Source organism: Sciurus vulgaris (assembly GCF_902686455.1).
Source record: "Sciurus vulgaris genome assembly, chromosome: 5".
NCBI classification, from domain to species: domain Eukaryota; kingdom Metazoa; phylum Chordata; class Mammalia; order Rodentia; family Sciuridae; genus Sciurus; species Sciurus vulgaris.
The window spans coordinates 136,745,701-136,758,020 of NC_136465.1; the positions used below are offsets into that span (position 1 = coordinate 136,745,701).

General features: G+C 34.7%; 1 protein-coding gene across 2 annotated transcripts in view; it reads left to right on the forward strand.

Moving 5' to 3' along the window:
• GLIPR1L1 (GLIPR1 like 1) overlaps nt 1-12,320 on the forward strand; it is a 31,730-nt gene that overhangs the window by 8,492 nt on the left and 10,918 nt on the right. For both annotated transcript variants that reach the window (XM_079140121.1, XM_079140122.1), the window contains exons 2-3: nt 885-1,130; nt 4,748-4,848. In XM_079140121.1, the coding sequence (XP_078996247.1) occupies nt 885-1,130; nt 4,748-4,848 (347 nt within the window). The remainder of the gene's footprint in view (nt 1-884; nt 1,131-4,747; nt 4,849-12,320) is intronic.

Sequence of the window (12,320 nt, forward strand, 5' to 3'; positions counted from 1 at the left end):
GAAAATGTGGGATCCATACACAATGGAGTATTATTCAGCCATAAAGAAGAACAAAATTCTGTAATATTCTGTAAAATGAATGGAACTGGAAGACGCAGAGAGAAAATTACCTCATATTCTGTATATGTGGAAGATTTTAAAAAGCTGTACAGCAGACTAGCATTATTAGAGATTAGGAAGTTGAAGGCAAGAGTAATAAAAGGGTGTTGGATTGCATCCTTACATACTGTATATGTGAATGGAAATACTAAACCACATTATCATGTATAATTAATATGTGTTAATAAAATTCAAATTCAAAAGTAGTTTGCAGGGTGGGAAGAAAGACAAAACATATAGTAACTCTAAGAAGGCCATAGGGGTATGGCAGGTGCTATGAAAGTAAGGTTTAGTAACTAGAGCCCTGCACTGTTCCACAGCTGACACTTTCCTCTCTTCTCATTTCTTCCCCTTCCAGAGTATCATCCAACATTTCCATTTTTGTTTCCCCATAATCACCACTCCTTTTTTTTTTAATAGGTGAGGAAGGAAATCCCACTAATATGTACAATTAATCTGTGTGAATAAAAAGAATAATCAAGTATTTATCCTTTACTCATAATAAATTTGCATGACCTTCTGAATTACTAAATTTTGAATGATGGCTTATTTCAGAATTTTGAGTGTGACTAAGTACCAGGTCATCTGCTAGGTACCAGAAATACAAAGATGAACTGCTATAGAGTATTAAGTAAGTGTAACTAAAAAGAAATGACTAACTTTAAACATAATAAATACCAAAGAAAAACCATATTTGTATTAAAGTAAACAAAATAATTGTTTGCAAACAAAGCAATTATGCAAAAGGTATGCACAATTCAACTTAAATCATTTTTGTTTTTCAGAGTTGGGATGAAAGTTTGGCAAAGATGGCTAAAGCATGGACAACCAAGTGCAAATTTGAACACAGAAGTTGTTTATCAAAACCATATGAATGTAATGAAGACTTTGAATTTGTTGGAGAAAACATTTGGTTAGGAGGATTAAAATCATTTTCTCCAAAAGCTGCTATCACTGCCTGGTATAATGAAACTGCATTTTATGACTTTGATACTTTATCATGTTCTAAAGTTTGTGGCCATTATACACAGGTAAATATTTGACAGCATACTGACTAGTTCTTATTTATTGCATTACAACTATCAGAAAATATTTTTAGTATTTTCTTTTGAGTTTCAGGAAAATTCACCTTCATTTGGGACATTTTAATTGGCTATAGAACCTACTTAGTAAGTTTGTCTTTTTCTAAACTTAAAAAAAATCATACTTTACTGTCATTTTGTTTGCATTGTTTCCAACGAGAAATCTCCTGTCATCTTCTTCTGTATGTAAATTGTCTGTTTTTCTGGCTTCTTTAAAATATTTTTCCTTTATTTTCAGTCTTGAGCAACTAATAATAATATACAGAATTTTCTTCATGTTTCCTCTGTTGTTCAATGACCTTAAGCTCTATGTCTATAGTTTGAACACAGTTTGGAAAAGTGTTGGCCATTGTTTCTTAAACTATTTCTCTCACTCTCTCCTCTTTTCCCAGTGTCCAGTTGTCCATGTAGAAGACCACTTGAAGTTGTCCCAGTTTTTTGATGCTCTTGTCAATTATTTCTTGAAGGTTTTTCTCTATGCAGTTAATTTCAGATACTTTTATTACTGCCATCTTTAAATTTGCTAACCTTTTCTTCAGTACTGTTTATTCTCCAGTTAATTCCATTTAGTTTTTTTCAATTTTAGACATTAAAGTTTGTGTCTCTAGAAGTATAACTGTCTTTCTTATGACTTCAATAAATATACCTACTGCATTTGATTTTTCATCTAGCTTTTTAAGCATATGAAATACAGTTATAAGTTATTTTATTGTTGTCCCTGATTCTTCTAGCATAGTGTATACACACACACACACACACACACACACACACACACACACACACACACACACACATGCTATATGTTAATATTCATGGATTGATTTTTCCATTCATGAGTCAAATTTTCCTTTTGGTTATCACATTGTGTAGATATTATTATATTCCCCAAATTGCACATTTGCCTTTTTGGATATTGGATTTATTTATTTACCTATACATATTCTTTTGATATCTCCAGGGATATAGTGAGTTGCCTGGAATTTATTTGATTTTTTTGGTTCTTGCTTTTAAAATGTATTAGGTAGAATGAAAGCAGTATTTAATCTAGGGATGATTTTATCTCACTACTGAAGTATTCTTCTGAATACTCTACATAATGCCCTAAGAATTATGACATTTTCCAGTCTGGATAGTAAGCCAGGTCCCGTTTCTGGCCCAGTGTAAGACTTGGGTGTTGTCTTTTTCTGGTTCTTACAGGTATTTCTTTGCCAGGCCTCGAGCTGCTTCTTCACATGCATGCTGTTTAGTATTCTGCTAAATAGATGATGATGACCCTTTGCAGTCCACCAGTGTACCAATGTATAAATTCTCATATCTCCAATTCTATTCCGCCTAATATCCTGCCTTGTCCATCTCCTTGGACTCTCAAGTCAGACCCTCTCAAGAATCCTTTGAGTTTTTCCTGAGCCATGGTCTAGGAACTCTCTCAAGGCAATAAGCTGGGACAACAGTAGGGCTCACATTTTCTTCCGCAGACTCTCGGCGCATTACCTTTGTTGCCTAATGTCCAATGTCTTGAAAACCAATATTTACTTTAATAGTTTCAATTATTTTGGAGGTTTGAGGTAGGAGTGTAAATCTGTACCTGTTATTTCCTTTTGATCAGAAGTGAGAAGAATTTTGAGCCAAGCTTAAGTCTAGATATAATATTGACCTCCTGGGAAGACTTGTGTAAGCAACATAAAGAGCTAACTTTCGTCTCCAAACTTACCCATCTGTATAAGTTGAATTAATATGTAGGGTCTTAAAGCAAATCATTGTTTATCAGAGGTTTAGAGTATAAGGAAATTAGCAGTTTCCATGTCCCCTTCTGTTTACTCTTTGTTCAAGAAGAGCGTGTTCCTCTAAGTCTGGAAACCCTACAGACATCAAAACAGATGTTGCTGGTAAAGAATACGGTATGGCTACTACTGGGAAAACCAAGAGAATGGTCAGGTGTCCTCATAACAAGTAAGATGTAATATCCAGAATATGGTATGGAGGCAGGGTCATAACTTTTATCTATCCTTTGTCTTTTGTTGTAAGGAAAAAGGAAGCTGATCCCAAACATCACTTCTCCCTTAGCATTATTACACCAGAAATGTGAGCTTATTCTTCATTGGCTAATTTACATATAGTTTAAATAATAAGGAATATGCACATATACTTCTAATTGACTTAACCACTATATCCTGAGCAATGTTCTAAACAAAGTGTTTTGCATTTACCTCTCACTGATATTCATAATAAAGTTACATCTCATGTATCTATTAATGTTACCTCTAGTCCATTTCATGAAAGCTATACATTTTAAAGCTAAACAAAGTCAATACTTATTTTTATCATTGCCAAAGCTAAAAAAAAATTATCATTTAAATATATTAAGCCAAAAGAATTTTGTGGTGCCGTTATTCATAAAGCCAAATTATAAACATGATTTCTTAAAAATTATACACTTGCAGTTGTATAGTTTATTAGCTCTTTATAACATTCAAAAGTATCTTTTGAATAATTTGCTCAGTCTTTTTTTATTACTTCTATTTATTTATACATGACAGCAGAATGCATTCGATTCATTGTACAACAATGGAGCACCCTCAATCTAATTAAGTGACACAATATCTCAGAATTGATCAGTCACTTCCAGCTACACACATGTTGAGAAGCACAAGTCATCCCTTAATCCTCAGAGAACCTGGCTTTTTATGCCACTATGATGTTCCTGAAATATAGAACCACTAAAATAAACTTTGCAAATTGAATCCTGGATATACAGCCAGTCACATATCATGGGAAAAAAAGGTTACTGATATATCATTTTATGAAATAGTTAAATTTTCTTAATGAAATTGTCAAATAAATGAAGTTAGAAAACTCACTTGTGTTGTCAAAATTTTTCCTTGAATTATTTTGTTTTGCAAGTGGAGTAAATTAAGCATTTCCTCATTTTTTTTCACTTAGAAAATGGAGAAAATTCCTTTCTATCATTGTTCAAAGGATAATAGTTTTCTTCACTTTTTAATTTCTCTCCTGTGGCTTATTCTCATAGATGTCTTCTTCTTTTAGAAATGTTTGCTATTCCTTGCAACTATATAAAAATAATGATTTACCATACATATGGCAGATAAATTCAATGCTCCCAATCCACTTAAAGAATATATTTAAAACAGCAAAATTAGAAATACAGTAATAAGATTTTTTTCTCAGAAAAGCAAAATTGAATTATTATTTCTTATAGTCTGATTTTAATATTGTTTATATGATATGCTCATGGAGAGAATTCAAATATATTGCCTAAATCATCTAGAAGAAATTATGATTTTAGCTCTATAATATATTATTATTTAGGCTACATATTATATTGTCCTTTTTATTTATGAAATAATTACTTTGAGGAAAAATTAGATTGCCTTCATGAAATTAGCCTTAATAAAATAATCACTTAAAATATTAGAAAAATATAGTCAAAATATATTCATGTTTATTTTTTAGTAGCATAAAAGAGATCATGTCTATTTCCATAATGCATTGTTTGAATAGAATTATTTTGAATATGTTACTTTATAATTCCTTTATTTTCCTTATAGGTAGTTTGGGCTAAATCACATAAAGTTGGTTGTGCAATTTCAATGTGCCCTAACCTCGGAGGAGCTTCGACTGCAATATTTGTCTGTAACTATGGACCTGCGTAAGTTATTTTTCTATGCAAAATATTTTACATTGAAATAAGTTAATATGTTAATAAGTGTTTACAAAAAGAGGATCTTAGATTAAAGAAAAGCATTTTTTTGATAAGTCTCTACAACACTAATAAAACAAGGTAGGCAAAAATACAAAGTGATAATAGAACATTCCCTTGTGTGAAGTAGAACTGCATTTGTCATGAAATGCTGACATCTGAGAATGAATAATTGAAATTGTTTCCTAAGTAATATGAAATAAACTGCCACAGCTAACATCTAAATGCTGGAACACAAAATGGTTAGCAGATGATCCTCTAATATAATATTAACATACTTGGAATGAGAAAATGATCGAGAATTGTGGCAAAAGCACATTTTTCTGAGAAAAGGACAACATAATTTTTAATACCCTACTGACAAACACTTACCTAAGAGACACTATGACATAAATATAATGAGACGCTCCAAAAATGAAATTAGAGCTTTAATCCTTATGGACCTGTAAAAGGAATATAAAAAGTTAATAACATGATTGTTCAACAAACAAAATATTCAAAGCAAAATGTACAAAAGGTGAAAATGCAGAGAAAGAATGAACATGCAGGATATGCCAAAAATACTATGGAGAGATTGTTTATCTCTTTCTGCATTTTCTTCTACTGCCTCTCAGAAGTAAAAGAAAGAATGATAAGTAACGCTGAGTTAGACTTTGCGGCAGAGAATGATTTTTATAGGTATCAAAGAAATTACAGAATTGCTAGCCATTATTAAAAAATTACCATATTTTCTCTTAAGGAGACTAATCACTGAACTTGAAAAGATAAAAGTAATAGGAGATTAATGACCAAGATTTGATAACAAATCAGGTTTTGGGATCCAATCAAATGATGTTTGTAACGGATTTCTTCTGGGTCTTGTGGAAACATTCAGGTCATGAGAGGCGTTTTGGTGGTGGGATCATTTAGGACCAGGAGGTAGGACAGGTAGGTAACCATATCCTTCAGTTACAATCCTCCTGACCAAGTAACAGAGCCACTATATGCTAACCCTGAAATAACAAAAAATAACAATGAAAGAAAGAAAGAAAGACAGAGAAAGAGAGAGAGAGAGAGAGGAAGAAAACAGACAAAATACACGAAGCGACAATTTTGAAGTCATTGCCTATCATAGGAGAAAAGATTGGCACATGGAGAAGGAAGAAAAAAGACACAGGCTGTTAGATTCCAATTGAAGAAGCAGCTAAGAGTACAGGGAAATTAATACAGCTAGAATTCATGGGGAAAAGTACTAGAGAAAACAGAACACACACACACACACACACAGAACCTGGAGATCTGCAAAGGTCATTCCTTTAATGCTCAGCATATACTGATTAGCTTATTTTGTGAAAAAAACTCTAGGCTACAGTAAGAACCCTGTGAAAGAGTTAAAGGGAACCATTCTGTCACTCATTCAGGGGGCAGAGCTAGACTGCACCAGACTCACCTATTAATTCACCTTGTGAATTAATTGGGAATCTAAATGTTCCCAATTCAATGCATCCCAGAATAAAAGATTGAGGATTTATAGACTACATGATATCCAGCACCTAACACTTACAGTGTGGGGCATCTAATTAAATATTACCAGGCATGCAAAGAAACAGAAAAATAAGACTTAAAACAAGGAGGATGATCAGAGGAAATTGAAACTTAATCAAAACTAACACAGGTTTTAGAATTAGTATAGAAAAAAGACAAAATTGTTATTATTGTATCCCTTATTTTCAAAAACTAAGCAGATAAGATACTAAAACCAGAAAATTACAATGTCTGAGTTGAAAAAAGACAAGGTTCTTTTCTGCCCTAAGGTTCTACTCCTTATGAATGGAATAATTTAACTTGACTATGAAAAGTAAAAGATGCATACTATAAACTCTAAAGTCACCACAAAAACTGAACAAATAGACAAACAAAAAATAGCAGAATAATAGCAAATAAGCCAACAGAGCAGTTAAAATGAAGTTTTTAAAGTACTTGGTTAACACAAAAGAAGGCAGAAAAAGAGAATGGGAGAATAAGGAACAGATGAGACAATAAAATAAGAAGATAATAGACTTAAACCTAAGTACATCAACAATTACTTCAAATAACTGCACCAATTAAAAGGCAGAAATTATACAATTAGATGAATTGAGAACAAGTTTTATACTGCCTGCAAAAACATACTTTAAAAATAAAGACACGTGCCGATCCAAGATGGTGGACTAGGGTGACTGCATCTCCTGTCGCTCCAGAACCCAGGATTCAAGAGGGGAGGCATTGAGAGAATCGGACTAAAATAGAGCCACGGGGTGAGTCTCCCCCACTGGGTGAAGCTCACCCCGGCGGCAGGCCCGGATAGGGGCAGCTTCTCAGAGCAGGGCAGGGCAGCTACAATCTTCCCCAGGTACCCCTGCTCCCTCCGGCGGCAGGCTCCTCCCACACGGCCAGCTTCTAGGAGCAGGATCCCCAGTGAGAGCCTTTTTGCACAGAACCAGCTCCCAGTCCCAGAGCCAGCAGCAAGCTCCGGCCTGCAGGCAGCTACAGGGACCAGGACACGGCAGCCAGGGACTTCCCCAAGCAGCCCTGCTCCGTCTGGTGGCAGGCTCGTTTCACGGCCAGCTTCTTGGAGCAGACCGCCCAGTGTGAGCCTTTCCATACAGAGCCAGCCCCCAGTCCTAGAACCAGTTGCAGGCTAGGGGCAGCTTTCTTTGGAAGCACTGCATTATCAAGTTCCTTCAAGACTTCAGGCTACTGAAGGCTGGGAGGTAATATACTGGAAATCTGCAGGGACACTATAAGCCAAAGAGGAAATCTGCAATATCTCAGAGTCCCACTGACATCTGACCAATATGAGAAAACAAGGGAAGAAAATGTCCCAAACAAACTGAGATACTATATGAATAAAACCCAGTGACAGCACAGCAGAAGAACTGTCAGAAAGGGAGTTCAGAATGCACATAATTAAAACAATCAGGGAAGCAAACAAGGAGATGAAAGAGCAAATGCAGGCATTGAAGGAGGAGATGAAAGAGCAAATGCAGGCATTAAAAGATGGCACCAATCAACAGTTAAAAGAGCAAATATGTGAAGCAAGATCATTTCAATAAAAAGTTAGAGATACTGAAAAAAACAAACAAACAGAAATCCTTGAAATGAAGGAAACAATAAACCAAGATAGAAACTCCACAGAAAGCATAACCAATAGGATAGAACACCTGGAAGACAGAACCTCAGACATTGAAGGCAAAATATTTAATCTTGAAAACAAAGTTGAACAGGGAAGATGGTAAGAAATCATGAACAGAATCTACAAGAATTATGGGATATCATGAAAAGGCCAAATTTAAGAATTATTGGCTTTGAGGAATGCTTAGAGAAACAAACCAAAGGAATGAACAATCTATTCAATGAAATAATATCAGAAAATTTCCCAAATCTGAAGAATGAAATGGAAAACCAGAAACAAGAGGCTTATAGGACTCCAAATATACAAAATTACAACAGACCGACACCAAGGCACATTATAATGAAAATATCTAACATATAGAATTTTAAAGGCTGTGAGAGAAAAGAACCAAATTACATTCAGGGGGAAACCAATACGGATATCAGCAGATTTCTCAATCCAGACCCTAAAAGCTAGAAGGGCCTGGAACAACATTTTTCAAGCCCTGAAAGAAAATGGATGCCAACCAAGAATCTTATACCCAGCAAAACTTACCTTCAAATTTGATGATGAAATAAAATCCTTCCATGATAAACAAAAGCTATAAGAATTTACAAAAAGAAAGCCAGCATTACAGAACATTCTCAACAAAATATTCCATGAGGAAGAGATGAAAAACAAAGAAGCAAATCAGCAATGGGAGGAACTATCCTAAAGGAATTGTCAAATAAAGGAAGAATCAAGTCGTGCCAAAATGAATAAATAAATAAATAAAATGAGCCAAATGACCGGGAATACAAATCATATCTCAATAATAACCCTGAATATTAATGGCCTGAACTCATCAATCAAAACACATAGACTGGCAGATTGGATTAAAAAGAAAAATCCAACAATATGCTGCCTGCAAGAGACTCATCTCATAGAAAGAGATACCCATAGACTAAAGGTGAAAAGATGGAAAAAAACATACGATGCACACAGACACAGCAAAAGAGCTGGAGTATCCATCCTCATTTCAGATAATGTGGACTTCAAGCCAAAACTAGTCAGAAGGGATAAAGAAGGACATTACATACTGCTTAAGGGAAGCATAAATCAGCAAGACATAACAATCATAAATATCTATGCCCCGAACATTGGCTCATCCATGTATGTCAAAGAAATCCTTCTTAATTCCAGAAAACAAATAGACCACAGCACAATAATACTAGGTGATTTTAACACACCTCTCTCACCACTGGATAGATCCTCCAAACAAAAATTGAATAAAGAAACCATAGATCTCAATAACATAATCAACAATTTAGACCTAACGGACATATATAGAAGATACCATCCAACAAAGAACAAATACACTTTCTTCTCAGCAGCACATGGATCCTTCTTTAAAATAGACCATATTTTATGCCACAAAGCTACTGTTAGCAAATACAAGAAGATAGAGATACTACCTTGTATTCTATCAGATCATAATGGACTGAAATTAGAATTAAATGACAGAATAAAAAACAGAAACTTCTCCAATACCTGGAGATTAAATAATACACTATTATATGATGAATGGATAACAGAAGACATCAGGAGGGAAATTAAAAAATTCTTAGAAGTAAACGAGAACAAAGACACATCATATGAAAATCTCTGGGACACTATGAAAGCAGTACTTAGAGGAAGATTTATTTCATGGGGCGCATTCAACTAAAGAAGTAGAAATCAACAAATAAACTACTTAACACTACAGCTCAAAGCCCTAGAAAAAGAAGAACAGACCAACACCAAAAGTAGTAGACAGGAAATAGTTAAAATCAGAACCGAAATCAACGAAATTGAAACAAAAGTAACAATCGAAAAAATTAACAAAATAAATAGTTGGTTCTTGGAAAAAATAAACAAAATTGATAAACCCTTAGCCACACTAACAAAGAGAAAGAGGGAGAAAACTCAAATTGCTAAAATTCGGATTGATCAAGAAAATATCACAACAGACGAGTGAAATACAAAACATAATTAGAAGCTATTTTGAAAATCTATACTCCAACAAAACAGAAAACCTCAAAGACATCAACAAGTTTCTAGAGACATATGAATTACCTAAACTGAACAAGGAGGCTATACACAACTTAAATAAATCAATTTCAAGCAAAAATAGAAGAGGTCATCAAAAACCTACCAACAAAGAAAAATCCGGAACCAGATGGGTTCTCAGCCGAGTTCTACAAAACCTTTAAAGAAGAGCTCATTCCAATACTCCTCAAAGTATTCCATGAAATAGAAGAGGAGGGAACCCTCCCAAACTCATTCTGTGAAGCCAATATCACCCTGATACCTAAACCAGACAGAGACACATCGAGGAAAGAAAATGTCAGACCAATATCCTTAATGAACATTGACGCAAAAATTCTCAACAAAATTTTAGCAAATTGCATACAAAAATATATTAAAAAGATAGTGCATCATGATCAAGTGGGTTTTACCCCAGGGACGCAAGGTTGGTTCAACATCCAGAAATCAATAAATGTCATTCACCATATCAACAGACTTAAAGTTAAGAATCACATGATTATTTCAATAGATGCAGAAAAAGCATTTGATAAAATACAGCATCACTTCATGCTCTAAACACTAGAAAAAAATTGGGGTAGTGGAAACATTCCTTAACATTATAAAGGCCATCTACGCTAAGCCCATGGCCAATATCATTCTAAATGGTGAAAAACTGAAAGCATTTCCCCTAAAAACTGGTACAAGGGAGGGATGCCCTCTTTCACTACTTCTATTCAACATCGGCCTTGAAACTCTAGCCAGAGCAATTAGACAAACCAAAGAAATTAAAGGGATACGAATTGGAAAAGAAGTACTCAAACTATCCCTGTTCGCTGATGACATCATTATATATTTAGAGGAACTTGGAAATTCCACCAGAAAACTTTTAGAACGCATAAGTGAATTCAGTAAAGTAGCAGGTTACAAGATCAGAGCTCATAAATCCAATGCATTTTTATACATAAGTGATGAATATTCAGAAAGAGAAATTAGGAAAACTACCCCATTCACAATAGCATCGAAAAAAATAAAATACATGGGAATCAATCTCACAAAAGAGGTGAAAGACCTCTACAATGAGAACTACAGAACACTAAAGAAAGAAATTAAAGAAAACCTTAGAAGATGGAAAGATCTACCATGTTCTTGGATAGGCAAAATTAATATTGTCAAAATGGCCATACTACCTAAAGTGCTATACAGATTCAATGCAATTCCAATTAAAATCCCAATGATGTACCTTACAGAAATAGAGCAAGCAATTATGAAATTCATCTGGAAGAATAAAAAACCCAGAATAGCTAAAGCAATCCTCAGTAGAAAGAGCGAAGCAGGGGGCCTCGCAATACCAGATCTTCAACTCTATTACAACGCAACAGTAACAAAAACGGCATGGTATTGGTACCAAAATAGACAGGTAGATCAATGGTACAGAATAGAGGACATGGACACAAACCCAAACAAATACAATTTTCTCATACTAGACAAAGGGGACAAAAATATGCAATGGAGAAAAGACAGCCTCTTCAACAAATGGTGCTGGGAAAACTGGAAATCCATATGCAACAGAATGAAATTAAACCCCTATCTCTCACCCTGCACAAAACTCAACTCAAAATGGAGCAAGGACCTCGGAATCAGACCAGAGACCCTGCATCTTATAGAAGAAAAAGTAGGTCCAAACCTTCAACTTGTTGGCTTAGGATCAGACTTCCTTAACATGACACACATAGCACAAGAAATAAAAGCAAGAATCAACAACTGGGATAGATTCAAACTAAAAAGCTTTCTCTCAGCAAAGGAAACTATCAGTAATGTGAAGAGAGAGCCTACAGAGTGGGAGAAAATCTTTGCCACTCATACTTCAGATAGAGTGCTAATTTCCAGAATCTATAAAGAACTCAAAAAACTCTACACCAAGAATACAAATAATCCAATCAATAAATGGGCTACGGAAATGAACAGACACTTCACAGCGGAAGATGTACAAGCAATCAACAGATATATAAAAAAATGTTCAACATCTCTAGTAATAAGAGAAATGCAAATCAAAACTACCTTAAGATTCCATCTCACCCCAATTAGAATGGCAATTATCAAGAACACAAGCAACAATAGGTGTTGGAGAGGATTGGGGAAAAAGGTACACTCATACATTGCTGTGCGGTTGCAAATTAGTGCAGCCACTCTGGAAAGCAGTGTGGAGATTCCTCAGAAAGCTTGGAATGGAACTACCATTTGA